This window comes from Plutella xylostella, chromosome 21 (genome assembly GCF_932276165.1).
Source record: "Plutella xylostella chromosome 21, ilPluXylo3.1, whole genome shotgun sequence".
Taxonomy (NCBI): domain Eukaryota; kingdom Metazoa; phylum Arthropoda; class Insecta; order Lepidoptera; family Plutellidae; genus Plutella; species Plutella xylostella.
In genome coordinates this window covers 1,374,020-1,389,715 of record NC_064001.1, presented here as the reverse complement: position 1 = coordinate 1,389,715, position 15,696 = coordinate 1,374,020, and the positions used below count along the sequence as shown (strand labels likewise).

General features: G+C 36.4%; 3 protein-coding genes across 5 annotated transcripts; 2 read left to right on the top strand and 1 right to left on the bottom strand.

Annotated features, from left to right (window-relative positions):
* Window positions 1–132: 132 nt before the first annotated feature.
* LOC105381000 (probable isocitrate dehydrogenase [NAD] subunit alpha, mitochondrial) lies at window positions 133–11,256 on the bottom strand. 3 transcript variants are annotated; one of them, XM_011550630.3, is made up of 7 exons: window positions 11,099–11,256; window positions 10,602–10,769; window positions 9,960–10,138; window positions 8,168–8,383; window positions 6,822–6,957; window positions 6,140–6,253; window positions 133–1,062 (listed from the first exon to the last, which is right to left on the bottom strand). In XM_011550630.3, exons 1-7 carry the CDS (start codon window positions 11,123–11,125, stop codon window positions 835–837), a joined length of 1,068 nt encoding a protein of 355 aa, XP_011548932.2. In that variant the 5' UTR covers window positions 11,126–11,256; the 3' UTR covers window positions 133–834. The 3 variants fall into 3 exon arrangements, with proteins under 3 accessions (XP_011548932.2, XP_011548928.2, XP_011548931.3); XM_011550626.3 differs by lacking the exon at window positions 11,099–11,256 and adding an exon at window positions 10,842–11,081; XM_011550629.3 differs by lacking the exons at window positions 133–1,062; window positions 11,099–11,256 and adding exons at window positions 1,484–3,486; window positions 10,842–11,088.
* A 366-nt stretch (window positions 11,257–11,622) lies between these two features.
* On the top strand, window positions 11,623–13,099 carry LOC105381003 (tubulin-specific chaperone A). Its single transcript, XM_011550633.3, has 2 exons — window positions 11,623–11,900; window positions 12,345–13,099. The coding sequence occupies exons 1-2, from the start codon at window positions 11,692–11,694 to the stop codon at window positions 12,475–12,477; spliced, it is 342 nt and encodes a 113-aa protein (XP_011548935.1). The 5' UTR covers window positions 11,623–11,691; the 3' UTR covers window positions 12,478–13,099.
* Window positions 12,524–14,844, top strand: LOC105381002. Its single transcript, XM_011550632.3, has 4 exons — window positions 12,524–13,099; window positions 13,203–13,389; window positions 14,009–14,234; window positions 14,478–14,844. Exons 1-4 carry the CDS (start codon window positions 12,524–12,526, stop codon window positions 14,551–14,553), a joined length of 1,065 nt encoding a protein of 354 aa, XP_011548934.3. The 3' UTR covers window positions 14,554–14,844.
* The last annotated feature ends 852 nt before the right edge of the window (window positions 14,845–15,696 follow it).

Below are 15,696 nucleotides of genomic sequence, written 5' to 3'. Positions count from 1 at the left end.
GCCAAGATTAGGCGAACACATCCGTCTTTTATTACATATTGTACTCTACTAATTCAGTTGTTAACTAGTTACAGTAAACATAAACAGTTAACAGGTAGGTAAAACATAGTTAGGTAACTAATAAAAAAATCGTTGATTTTATTAATTTATTTACAAATTGTTTTTGATATTTACGCCTTGACATTACTTTTCATCCAGCGAATCCGGTCATACATAAACACAATAATAAATAGATTTCTTCAAGGTTATTTCAGTAAATATTTCATTCTCTACACTAGGGTATTATACATACATATAAAATCTCAACAAAAAATCAATAAATACTTAGTCCAATTGCAATACTGTGTATCTTTCTGATTATCTTACAGTGAGAATGTACCTAGATACTAAATCTAGCAGGGCAAACAATATGAAACTCATATTTACAATATTTTCAGCACCACGTTACGACTCTACATAAATAATCACATTCAAAATAATGTGCTGGGCAGTATATTTTTAATTATACAGAATTGGTACATAGGTACTTAGTTGAAAATATAAGGGGATCTAAAATCTAGTCTACTACATTTACTTTCTTGTAGGTATTTCTGTTAATTAGCGATCCTATCTTGGGGTACAACAAATTAATCCCAGCAAAATACCTACAAAATGTATGAAAGCCTCGGGTTAACAGGCTGGCTATCAGATAGTAGGTAAGTAACGAAATCACAACAATACATAAGCGTGAAACTGAATGTGACCTAATTACACTTCCGGCGGAAAAACTTTTTACGGCGCCGGATATCCGGACTAACATGACAGCCAACGTCAAACCAGCAAAATGGCGGCAATTTAGTTCAGTTTAGAAATGATGGCGTTAGTGTATTCGCTGCATTTTCCGGTGCCTCCCAAGTCGCCGGTGAGGTGTTTGCCTTCGCTGAGGACGGCGTAGCAGGCGTTCTGGATCTTGTCGGCGTGCTCGTTGAGTTGCAGGTGCCGAAGCATCATGATGGAAGACAGTAGCAGGGCGGTGGGGTTCGCCATGTCCTTGCCAGCTAGGTCGGGAGCGGTTCCGTGGACCTGGTGGAGAAACGCAAGGTTATTGCAATGTTTAGCAGCGTGATAGTAACTGTAAATAATAAGTTATTCTTCGGAGGATTACATGACAAAATTTTGTATCCACCTTTGCTAGTAGATTTGGGTAGCAGCGGTTTGTCATGTCCATTCGAATAGCTATTCGAATTGAATTATGAATGACCTTATTGTGATTTTCGCAGAAATGCTATTTATCGAGCACCATATGACTACCATTGTTACTATTTATTAAATTCAGCATAGGCCCCTTCAATGTTTATAAGCTCAATCCACATCGTATAAGTACTTCGTGACCTCATCAGTGATAGAATCCTGTAATAAAAAATACACATCCAAGTCATCCAACATACCTGCTGCAGCAGTATTTCCGATTGAAATCTAAAATAAATGAAATGAAATTACACCATTCACTCGGTCACTTTTATTTAACTAATTGCATTTTGTTGATACATACACAAGTACTTAAATATAACAGTAAACTACTGTAAAAAGTAAAGAATTGTACTAAGAGTAAAAACAAATTAAAATAAAAAATGCGATTCTTTAGAACCTGTTGCACAAAATGTCTTAAATATCAAGCACAGAGCCTTTATATCAGATTGTATCTGATCTACTTACATTAAATTATACAAAAATGCAATAAATTCGACATTTAAATGGACCAGTAAAAATTTACTAGTAGGTATACATAGGTAAGTAATTTCTACAAAATCTATGGTCATAATCGTATTGAAATATTTAATCTCGTGTTTGCTACACTTCATGAAAAATATATCTTACAAATAAATACAGGATACAGCCATTATAGACTCCATAAACTTGAATTTACTAACTAAAACTAGGAACGGAAAATCACAAATACTGTAAGACGATACAGGGAAAAAAATACTGTTATAGGGTTGTATAGTATGTAACTTAGAGGAAACAAATATGGCAAACACACACAAACAGGGTTAAAGATAGTCATTAAAATAATAACTTCATAATAATATAATAATGGTAACATCGTTTTCACTTGGGATCACGCAATGTAAATCTAATTTCCTAGCATTACATTTATGTATTAAAACAACAAGGCCTTTCTTTACTAGCAAGGCTACAGTTGTATTATATTATGAATACATATTGTCCTTCTCAAACTAATATTAGCATAAGTACCTAATACTTGGTTCGTTCTAGAGAGCACTTGTTCGTTAGCTATTCTACTAGTCAACCGATTTGAAATATAGGGCCGTGTTAAAGCAAACTAGACATTTAATCGAATGGTGGATGGTTATGGATATATCTAACATATCCATAACCATCCAAACATACTACAAAAATATAGTCTGCCATATTTCAAATAAGCCGACCGTACCTACTAGATGATAATTAAACAACATCCTGAAATCTGTATTTAAACTACATCATAAATATTTGTGAAACTGAATCTAAGGCCTCATTACATAAGATAAGCTACATTAGGATCAATCTAATGCATGTTTTTTAAAGTAAATTTTAAGTAATTAATAAGTGAATTATAGCAGAAAAACGGTGTTAACTTTTTGTAAATCTGCTGACACAAAAAATACTTTCATTATCAACCAGGTCTGTTTATCCCAATAGGTAAGTACTTACAGTTAACTTGAAAACTTGTACAGAACATAATATTCTTTGGCAGTCAATGTTTGCACTAAAATTAAGTACATTATCTCACGATTCATAACAGCCATTAAATATTTAACTTTTAATCATATTAATGTCTGAAATTTGAACTATGGTTAGTTAACAATTGCGTCTAATAAATAAATCAATTTAAGTTAGGGCACCTAAGGACTGCGTTTGTTGGGAAACCGTTCTTATTTTATACCATATTACATTTGTATACATCACTAATGTTATTTTCACCACCCATTCCAATAAAATATAACAATTCTCACAAATTCTCCATAAAAGTAAGAGCACTTTTCAACGAACCGCTTTTGACAGCACTATCTAATGGAAAAAGTTGATCGAGGATGAATACTTTTACCGTCAAAGAAAGCAACCAATCCTTCCTACATGCGAACAGACTTTTGTCGCTACAAACTTCTGATCTCATTCAGGTACCATACCATCTGTTCCCAATCATAACATTAGTGACTTCAATTAAGTACCTAAGTCTAATCAAGAACGGTTCCCCAACCACCCAACATCACCATCCTAATTCAGATTCCTAATAATCTCACTAGTGTACTCCGTACACTTGCTCTTGCCTCCCAGGTCCTCAGTCAGCACCCTCCCTTCACTCAGCACCTTGAAGCAGGCCCCTTCGATCCGGTTGGCGAAGTCCTCCATCTTGAGATAGCGTAGCATCATGACTGATGAGAGGAGTAGAGCGGTGGGGTTCGCTTTGTCGTGACCGGCGATCGCTGGCGCCGTCCCGTGGACCTGTGGTTGTGGGTGGGTTGTTAGATGAGTGGGTAAGTTGGGGTAGTGAAACTAAGTTATATTTACCGCGATTGCTTTCACAGTAGTTTATTAATATGGCTAGAAATTACAGCCATGATTTTTCTATGGTGAGGCAGATAAATTAGTTTCACTGTAGGTAATAATTATGATAAAGCACATTGATAGGACAAATGGGATGTTTCCAGATAGTCACAGGGAAGGCACGTTAGTTTAGGAAAGACATGATGTTTGGGAAATAAATGTATCAAGAATTCGAATTTGATTTTGTATCTGTAATCCGATTTATGAAAGTTATATAGCGCAATTAGATTTAAATAGACAATGAATAAAAAATAGTTTTTGTAAGAAATATACGCAAAAAAAATTAAGGTACAAATAGATTTATGGCTAATGTACGTGCTAAAATAAGAAAGAAGCAGAATAGAAAAGGTATTATTAATTTCTATGCACTAATCTACGTAAAATATAATATTGATTGAACTATTCTTGATGAAAAGTTTAGATAAGTGCACCAGTTGTAGATTGTAGATACTGTTACTTTGATCTATTTATTGCGATTTAAAAAAGACTTTCGTGAGGAAAAAGGAAATTGAATTGTTTTAACGGATTATATCATCAACATGTTTGGAAGTGATTTTACAAAACATACAATACATAAATTAACGGGTTCCGCTCATCTGGCATAATCTTTATTGACCAAAACTCATTTCGCATAACTCGTATGGTCTAAACTTTTTTGGCCGAACCATCACTTTGCCAAGACTTATGTGGCATAAGGCTCGTTTCGTCTAAAACTCTTTAGGCACAATCTTTTAACACCTAAGTTTCGTTTGCTCAAATTTATGTTCGTCTATACCTATGTATAATCTTGTTTCTCCTAATGTTATCTTAATAAATAATATATTAAGTATGTAGTAAATGTACAAATTGTGGTATTTTTCTCCTACATATCGAAAATCACGATATTGTATGATCAAAAAATTGAAAGTTAACGACCAATATAATTATTACAAACCCCATTGAGATCGAAACCTAAAAATAGGTGCGACGACGAGCAAAGCGAGGAGGAGCGTGTTAGGTGCACATGTGTTCATCAAAACCAAAGCGGAGCGCAGCGAAGCGGAGCGGAGCGTTTTCCAAACAGCGGAAACAATACAAGGCACCAGTTTGCGCTATGTAGGGAGACGCTCCGTCAAAGTTAAAGCCAAACGAATATCATTACTTTGTATAAACCTATGTCATAGCATTATTAGGCTATTCAAGATTTGGCCATACCATTATTAGGCTAAACAATGTTATGCGAAATAACTTTTTACTAAACGAGATTTATGCCATGCGATTTTCGGCGTAACGAGACTTTGACCAAACGTTACTATGCAATACGAGATTAGGCAAAAAAATCTTATGCCAAAAAAGGTAGAACCTAAATTAACACATAATTAACATTCAACAAACAATATGAATACATTGTGAATAAGATTAGTTTCCTTCATGCCAGACGAAAGGATTGTTAGAGAAATATGTTATTAGAGACATCACATCCAACACCTTTGGTTAGTGCACACATAGTAATTCTTTGAAATAGACTTACATTTTATTTCACTCAATTAAATAAATACTGTTGCACTGATACGCAAGATTTTGTGCCGAAAAAATATAGCACAGTAACGTAAAACACTGTTTAAAATCAATATGTGAATTGATACTTATTTAAAACACACCAAAACTATGAAAAATATACAGCCGTTTGTATATTTTGGAATAAACTGTGCACACCGTTTTATTTGTCCCAGTTGTAGAAAAGAGTGTTAGCTAAAACCGTTTGTGTACAGTAGTTGCTGGAAAGTACTTTGCTGAATAAATATTTGCTGGAAGGACCTCTACTAAATACATAAATAATAAAGCACTACAAAGAGATACACTATACAATAGCAAAGTTCTACAAAGTTTCTACATACAACTAACATGATATACATACTTCTACTTTTGTAATGTTTAATTTAAATATATTTTTAAAGAATATATAATGTTGTGCAATTTTAGTTTACATAAATAAATATTTGAATGTTGGCTGTTGCAGTTATATATTTGTGGACGTCATGTTGTAATTAACCTCTGATGTGTCCATTTTATAAGCTCACACAATCATTGCTTGTCCAATAGCATTTAATCCTCTTACTTTACGTCAAGTTGTCGCCAACACGGAACAAACCAAACTGAAGCTTATATAACCAACCACACAAAATTCAAAAAGCCTTGGTATTCCGCAAGGAGTTTGCTTAGGCCCCCTTTCTTTCCTCATAATTATCAACACTCTCGTCTGCCTCTTATTCTTTTAGCATTTCATATTCCGAATCACAAATCGGATGGCTCCGTCCTTGAACACAAGCTAAGTCATCTGCTATTCTTAGCAAGTTAAAGTTTTAAACTTGCAATTTCGAATGAAAAACCACAATTTTGGCCACAAGTAAAAATTGGTTTTCCTGTTTTTAGGGACCTGCGCGAGCTTCAGCCATATACTGGCGCGAGACTGCATTGACTGTCAGAAGTGGCGATCTCTTGTATCGGAGGCCAAGACTCACTTTGGGTCGCTGAACCAACAGAGTGTTTTTAGGGATGAGGTTAAACTTACAGATTCGAAGAGGGCTCCGTTCTTGCCGATGTTGCCGGATGGCGTGAGGCCGAGACCACCCACCAGCCCCGAGCACATGTCCGACATGATGTCTCCGTACAGGTTGGGCATCACCTGAAATTAGGAGATCAAATTAAGTATTAATCACCATTGTCAAATTATTAACCGTGTTTTCCGTAATTATCCGTGTTTTCGCACTATCCCTAGTATTTTCTCGAAAAATAATTCTACGACATATTATACAAGTTCAGACTATGCGATATTTATACCCCCTGGTTAGCTGTCATTGTCCACTTGGATTAAATTATTACACTTCTTTAGACATAATTATACCTTTAGTATGATTATCAATAAGTAACCAGTAGTGGCTGGATGGAGAAGTCTGAGGAAAGAGTGTTGTGGCGCGCTTTGGTAAAGATCTAGTCCTGTATCCAATAGTGAACGATTACTGACTAATAACAAAGACGATGACTCACCAGCACATAAAACTTGAAGGGGTCCTAATATCCTCACTACCACGCAAAATTCTGAATGGTCCTAACTAGCTTATGAACCTTAGATGTGTCCTACAGTACTCACCAGCACATCAAACTTGGAGGGATCCTAATGTCCCCACTACCACGCAAATCCCTGAATGATCCTAACTAGCTTATGAACCTTAGGGGGGTCCCACAGTACTCACCAGCACATCAAACTTGGAGGGGTCCTGCACCATGTTGAGGCACACGGTGTCGAGGTAGCGCTCCTCGAACTTGATGTCCGGGTACTTGGTGGCCAGGTCCCGGCAGCAGCGCAGGAACAGACCGTCCGACATACGCCTGAGGGGTTAAGAAGACGGAATTTATGATAGGAGCCCATTTGATTGACGGCTGAGGGGTTAAGACGAGGGATTTGTTTATTAGTATGTAAAGAGCGCGTTTAATAGACTGGCTGGGGGGTTAAGTATGATGCGTTAGTGTGTAGACTTCCAGTAGAATTTCAAGGGATTATGCCTGTGCGTGCTATAATAAGGACGATTGGCTATAAAAGTTGCAATTATGCTGAACTGGGCCACAAGATCTGTGGTTGTGGTCTGACTGAGGAGACTGGGTCCCCTTAATAGCCCTTCAGCAGGTCAATATACCCAACAAACTGATTAACTTTCACTATATGGCACCAACTCTTTAACCAAATGTTCCGTACATTTCCGTTCAGTAGATATTTAAGTTGGTACCATACCTGTGTTACCTATCTGATTGGCTCTTATCCAGTGATATACGGGTTTTTATTTAGGACAGCCCATAATTATACAGTAAGCTTATTGTTAAAAAAAGCTTATGAGCAAGTTTATGGATTCGAAAACTTTGTTTTTTTTATTCGTGAGAAACATAAGTTATCTTTTAAAATAATACAAATAATGAGATATCTGACTGAAAAATTTAAATGCAAATAACTGAAGTCGACGAAACCTTGAATACACAATTCCTTACATGTAATAGTTATCGCTTTACCGCCCTACTTATGGTAAGGTGACACCGCCTATTAGCGCTGTATCACGTGACGAATGCTCGGATCGAATTGAGACGTGCGAATTTAATTATTCTGTCTGCCTTTTGTATTCAGATAGGATGTTTTATTTACTTTTCCAACTTAACTTAAAACTATAATTACAGGCTTCACTTATGCGTTACATAAAAGCAACATTTAAGGCCCAGTAACATTCTAGCTCCCATATAGCGTAGGGGCATACTATAGTGCTCTGCGCGGTCACTCTATGTATTTAGGTATCGGCTTAGAAGAAAGCGAAATATGGTATTATTCTGTCCAAAGATTACAGTTATTTCTATTCAGTCTGTAGTTCCATCGCATACCGTAGCTACAGTTAAATGCAAAAAATAATTTGATTTTGCTTGAATCTAAGGCAAAATTTATAAATCACCATACTTTCCTTTTTGGACCTCATCCGACGCCACTTTTCACTCTCATTTTCACTTTAATCTACACCTGAAAAATTTACCAAACCGCATACTAGGCATTTCCAGTACTCACATGATGTTGGCCTTGTGCACGGCGGTGACCTTCTTGCGCTTGTTGTCGCGCGCGAACTGGAAGGCGAACTCGGCGACGCGCGTGCTGGCCTCCTCCGTGATGAGCTTGATGGACTGCACCACGCCGTCCACGATCTCGTGCTCGATGCCCGAGTACTCGCCTTCGGTGTTCTCGCGGATGGTTACTACGTCCACGTTGTCGTATAGGGTTTTTATTCTGTTGGGAAAAACTACAAATTAATCATCATCATCATCACGACCCATCACGTCCCCACTGCTGGGGATCGGGTCTCCTTCCAGTCCTTCATAAGAAGTATTTACGCCTAGTGGGCACGCGGGCCTAGTGCGGGTTGGTGGACCCCAACACAAGCCAGCTTGTGCTGAGAGAGTTGTCGGGTAAGTGGGCAATCATACAGGTAAAATGAGCTAGAGACTTTTAAGGCCTACTTGGGGGTATTCGGGAGCGGGTGGATTCTAAAAAGGCTAAGTCTGCGCCAGTTGCACTTTGGAACAAATAGTATTCGCTGTATAGCTTTAGACTATTGATTGTATATTCAGCCGCAACACAGTTCGCGAACTATCCTAGAGTGTATCTACTAATGTACAGTGCAAGAAGCAGGCTTGTGATATTCGTATGTTACATTTACAGAGAATGTTCGTTACAACAAATAGCTTATTCCACATTAGCCTTTCTATCCGCATGGGTTTGATACCACAAGTCACCTTCGGCGTTTGAATGTCATAAAGACATCTGGGCTATAGCCAGATTTAGAATACAATGTTATAAAAGTCCGAAATATCTGCATTCAATTGATGACGTCAAAGTTTATGTAATGTTGGTGCGCCTATCGCATACGCATACGATAGCACGTGCGTTGGAGGTTTGATAATATATTTTTTATCTTAGATAGGAGCGTTGATGCGGCTTTTATAGCGCCATAGTTGAATAGACCTAAGATATGAAATGCGACAAAAAAGATTAAGAGTGATAGCCAAGAATGGCATTGGGTTCAAATATAAACTTTGCAACATAAACAAAACAGTCAGGAGACAAATAGGAAAAGGGCATACGTTTTTTCAAGAGTTTTCAACAGTATTTTTTTTAAAGAATGCGACAGTTGCGTACAGAACAGTTCCTTCCATAAATTATTTATCAAATCACACATTCCATAATTACTGAATATGATCTACTATCAGGTACAAATAAATCAATGTGTTGTTATCTCGATTTGTTGATCCATGATAAATTGATAATGTAGAGTATAATGTGATTGGTAAGATAGTGTGAAATCTTCAATCATAGAAAATAATTGAAGATTTCACATTAAGAGGTTTAGAAACTTTGCAAACCAACTATAACATAAATATAGAAACAAAATAACTTCACTATAGTTAATTTTATGAAATGGGTCAGAGTTCACACAGAGTTTAGCAACCGTATCATTACACACATGGCACTTATAAAATTATTTCTTTATTTGCTCCATGAGGGCACTATTATAGCCAGAACATACCAAAGCTATAAGTAGAGAGATAAACACATACAGGGTGTTACAAAAAGGGTATACTAAGCCGAAACCTACATGGTATATCTAAGCCCAAAACTGTAATCAGAATTTCGAAATTAGCAAAAAAAAAAACTCCATAGTAAAAAGTCACTTGACCAACAAAGTTTCTTTTAGAGATGGCTTTTAGCTATGGAGCCACCTATTCAAAAATATTCACTGTATAAATTGGTATTTGTGTTCTGGTAAATCAACGAATTAGTATTCTATTATAAGAAGACTGCTTACCCGTCCAAGCTCTTGCAGGGCCTGACGTTGGCATACAGGTCGAACTCCTTCCTGAGCGCCAAGTTCAGGGACCGGTAGCCCTTGCCAATGGGGGTCATGAGCGGTCCCTTCAGTCCAATCTTGTTCTCGTTGACTGAGTCAATCGCCTTCTGCGGGATTCCGAACTTGCCGTCCGGACCCTGTTATGGGAGTGAAGTTTAATTATTAATTATCTGAAGATTCTGAAGGATTGGATACAGTCGCTGAATATGTTTTATGAAAGACTTGTAAATCATTATATTTTATTACAAAAAGAAAATAAAAATATGGATATAATTAAAGGCCAATAAATGCCAAACTTTCAGTGCCGCACATAAACTTAGATCATAATTATTAATTGTTTAGCTCCTAAAAGATTTAGCATATTTATTAATAAACTTCACTATTATTATGACTGTAGCATCATAAGTCTACTAATTCTTGTTTCTATTTGTATTATCAGTCATTCTAATTGGCATGAAGATAACCAGCCAATTATTGTCTAGACATTATCCTAGCTTCTATTATCTGACTGCCATGAACAAATAGGCCACAGAGTTCATCATAAATATCATAAAACACAATATTAAACATAAATAAATACATATGATGTAGTGGACTCACCCTAACAGCTGTGACATCGACCTCATCCCACTCAATGGGGACTTTAGCGGCCTCGAATATCTTCTGGACGGCGACGGTGATCTCCGGCCCGATGCCGTGGCCCGGGATGAGCGTCACGCGCCGCACCCCCGTGCTGTACTGCGCCGCCCCCGCCTTGCCCGCTGGCACCTACCAACCACCAAAATCTCATCATAACCTCAAACGGTGGCACAAGAAAAGGCAGCAAAAAATAAAAATAACCTCATTTTCACCCCTCCCAGCTGATGGAGCACCCCCACTAGCACCTGGCTCGAACCACCGCAAGAAATTCACTACACTTTTGCTCTCACGAAAAGATTTCAGAAGCACTTTTATGTAATTCTGCGACATAACTATACTATTCTATTTTTGGATGCAAAGGATAAAAAGGCTGGGGTTTGCCTGCGGCTGATAGGAAAAGGTTTACATGCAGAACTTTGCAAAAACCAAAACTCGGTGACACTGATTTAGAAACTTACAATTTTCCTGATTAATCTTGCAGCCATTTCCAAATTATTGCGATTTCGAGACGTCGAAACAATCCGCGGCAAAGGGGCGGAGGGGGAAATCCCGGAAGTAGCGAATTTGACAACGACGCATGACCGGAAATCAAAGCAACTATCAATAAAATGTATTATCCAATTTAATCATTTCATAATAACATATTTATGCATAAATTATTTTAAAAATCTTGATATATTAAAATTATAAAAAATACACAGTAATATAAGATTTTATCCAACAATAAAAATAAGGCACTATCTACACTCTTTTACTTTAGAGCGGTTCTTGTACTTTGAGTGTTGCGTTTGTATATTTTCGGCTATATATTACCATACCTATATCAAGCAGCTTTTAGGTCTATCAAATAAATTTATTTATTATCCAAAAAAATGATTTCCAAAAATTAAAAAATCTATAAACCACTGTGTATAAGCTACTTCAGCTCTAGAAATAAACTGCTCTGTGATGCCAAAAAAAAGTATAACATTCATAGACAAAGACATACAAGTTTGTCTATGGTTTCACCGAAAAACAAAAGCGATCGCGATTTTGTTTGGAATTTTTCACGATGGCAGATCCCCGAATTCGTCAAATTAAAATTAAAACCGGCGTTGTAAAACGCATAGCAAAGGAGACCACGGTTTACGAGAAAGAAGCTGAGCTACAGAAAATACGAGTGCAGAAAACAAAAGACGAGGGGCGCGACGAGCACGACGTCCGCAAACAGGAGGAGGTTCTTCAGGAGGCGCTGATGATGGTCCCTGACTGCCAAAGGAGGTAAAAATCACTAAAATATAATATTTATTGCCTTATCCTTCTATAAATTACAAGGGTTTACCTATGGTGTCTGTACTTGTTTTGATATTCGATGTTAAAGACACGGGTGTTTTAAGGTTAGATTATTTGGTTAGCTTCTTGCTTTGTTTTGTCGATGAATCACTGCTATGCTCGGCGATGATATTGTAATACAAAAGATGATTCATAAGAATGTCACTAAAACATCCTGTTTATAACAACTTACTTACACTCTTGTTCTCTATGGAGGAAAGCAGTGACTATTATTTTTATTAGCTCCTTTCACATAGTCTTCTTTTTCTTAGTGCGCCGGTAACAAACACTAAAGCTGGTGTAGGTTTTGTCACCGCGATGGGATCAGCCTGTCACAGTAGGGTCAAATACTTAAACAGTAGCATCTACTAAAGATAAAATATTTTGTTACAGATTGGTAAAAGCATTTTTAGATCTCAAGAATATTCTCGAAACCGAACAAGATTTAAAAGAAAACGAAGACTATATCACAGCACAACAAGTATTAAAAGACGCTGAAAGTCAACTTCCTGAGTCTGCTTTATAAACATTAGTTTACTAGTTTTATAATATTTTTTTACTTTGCTAAAATCATGTCATATAATAATAATTATAATCCAAGCTTTTATAATAATTTAACATTCCAAGGCAACATTCGGCCTCCACCTAATTTCTCAGTGCCTCCTCCACCACATTATGGCTTTCCACCTCAACGGAGCCACCAACTATCAGACCAGGATTTTATAAAAACATTTGAATCTAAAATTACCCCAAGCAACTCAAGAATAAAACAAAAGCCTGTAGCTATATCATCAGTTCGGGAACATCTTCGTAACATAGTGTTGCTTTTAAAACAACTCCAAGACAAAGAAAGCCTCTTGAAAGAGAATATAAGCACAATGTCTGAAGAAGAATGGGGTACTGCTGTAGATGAAATCAAACAGAGTAAAGTACTCCTTGACGGTCTGATGCTACAAATCAATGACACATATCTTGATGTTATCAAGAGTGCTCTCAGCAAAAGATCTGCCAAGAGATTGAGATTGAAGAGAATAAACGAGGCCAGAAAGAGACAAAAGATGGAGATGAAGAAACAATGGGAAGAGAGGTCCAGGAAAATAGATGAAGACTTACAAAAGATTCAGAATGATATTGATAAAGCTAAGCAGGTAATTGTGGCAGCCTAAACTAATATATCCTAGCTCTTACTACCAACTGTCTGATTTGAAGAAAAAAGTTTTTTAAATCATAATTATTGTATTTCATTTCCAGAAAGAAGAATTTAAAATACAAGCAGATATAATACTCAGAGAAGTTACCAGGAAAAAGCAAGATGCTAAGAAGTGTTTGTCCAAATTGGATGCCCTTGCCAGATTACGTAAAGCGAGACAAAATACTGCAAAAGGAAGAGGCATGGAGGTGTCTGAAAGTGACGCTGTCTCCTTCTCTACCAACATTGGTATGTTATGAGATGATTTTATGTATATCTTGCGGTAAAATTTTAGTTCAGAATCACAGGGCTCTCAAATACAATATGAATCCCAGTTGTCGTACGAAATGGTATATTTTGCACATTCTGTTCAGTTTTACTTAATTACCAAGATTGTGCTTTGTCCTTGGCCCTAAATCGTTAATACTGGTAGAATTTATGATGTTTTTGTAGACAGGTGCTGAGTCCATTACAGTGTTTATTCAAGCATAACCAATTAACCATGTGTGGGTAAACAGGGACCCTTTTATTGATATAATTTTAAATCGATAAATAATGTAACTAGGGGAACAGTTTCATCACAAATAGGGAGGTCGATGTGACAGCTGTTACTAATGCCTTACACATGTACAGAAATCCGCGAGTTTGATTCGAGTTTGATTCCGGCTGCGGCAGATATTTGATTACCGACAGGTTCTTGGTTCAAGGATGAGTGTTGGTTCATACTCACCCTTCTCTTGTTTATAAATACTTGCAAACTTTTCCTCTATGGTGGCGTAAATACCTGAAATATCTTCCTTAGACATTTCCCACCAAAGTGCCATACCTACCTTTTTCATGTCAATAGTGTTTTTTTTATAATTTCCAGATAAGCTGAAATCCCTTTGGACCCAAAAGCTTTCCTTATACGAGAAAGAAGAAGCTGAGCTTAGAGATAAACTCCAGAAGGATTCTGAAGAAAAGTCTATGTCAGAGTGTGAATCTCAAAGGAGAGTGGCGGAGAATCTATCGAAGTGGCGCCACTACCTCTTTGGCACTGAGGAAAACCCTCAAGTTGACTTCAAAGGGAACATTGAGCATTTCATATCTGTCAGGTGAGAATGGTTGAACTTGAGTAAGAAACAAAATAAACCAGGATCAACTTACACTGATGAGCAAATATGCCCATCGAAAGCAAATCGCCATGAAGCTAAGATAATCTGTATTAGGAATCCCAAAAAACGTCTTGTTGTTCTTGGCTTTTGCATGATGCAGTTACGCCTTACAATGTTTTAAATAGTGTAATACAAGTCAAAACTATGCATTATGTTAATAAATATTTAATCTACTCCTTGCAGATTTAACTGGGATCAGTATATCAACAGTGAAGGATCGCCGATACCAGTGGGATGGGTCGTACCGCCTTCAACATAACGTCGATTTTGTATCAAAGGTATCTTGTACGTATTTTCTTATTTCTTTACTGTACTTATTATTAAATTAGGTCAGATAATTATGTATAAATACTTTGCTATTTTGTGATTCAGCATACATTTTATAAAGAATATTAATTTGCGAAACGATGGCCTTAAAATTTAATTAGCTATTGCATAACTACATTTTAAATGTTATATGTAAATGAAGCAGTATTTTTGGCTTATTTTATGAAGTTTTTTGTGAAGCTTCTCTGAAGAGGGAAGGAAATAAAAGGTACTGTGTATGAAATACGACTTTTATTCTTATTTATCAGTTTAGGGGCTGAATTGGCTGATATTTTGTTTTAATTACCGTGGATGCAGAAACCATTCTCTAATATGTAAAACAATTTACAAAACCGCTCCATTGTAGAAGTATTAAGGCATCCGTTTATTTAATTTTTTCTGCACCTCAGAAACTACGATACATTCATGTATGTTTCTAAAATCTTTACTTCCATGGTATATTTAATAGTAATAGTAACCACACCAAAATCCTATTACTGAGGTAATATCGGCATTGATATATTACCAAGGATACATCATATAAAAACTAACCAAACTTTGCCTTCACTATTATTATTATGTACATACATTTAAGAATGTATTATGGACAACCAATCAAATAATTAAAATAATATATACATTTAAACGAATTGTTGATTTTCTAACCTAAACAATGAAATAAGATAGAATAAAAGGGCTCTCTTAGCATTATTATTATTATACCAGTTTCTGAACATGAGTTTACAAAACCTGTTTGTGAATACAAATTTCATAATGCCAATGTGATCTGTAATGTGCAGTGGAAAATACAATTATCACTGAATATAAATGTTATAGAATCCACAGAATCGTATGTAGGTATAAATATTTTTTACTCTTACAGATCCACATTAGATCACATATTTTATGAAGATATTGCTAGTAAACCAAGTTTACGGTAACATTCAGAAACTGGTCATTTATCAAACTACCTATCTAAGAATGTATATTTATAGTCTTTCTAATTACTGATTGTGTTGATTTATTGCCGCGACAATTTTGAAACCATAAAGACTGCTGTGTGACTACTTGAGATCTCTGTCTTACTAATATCCAA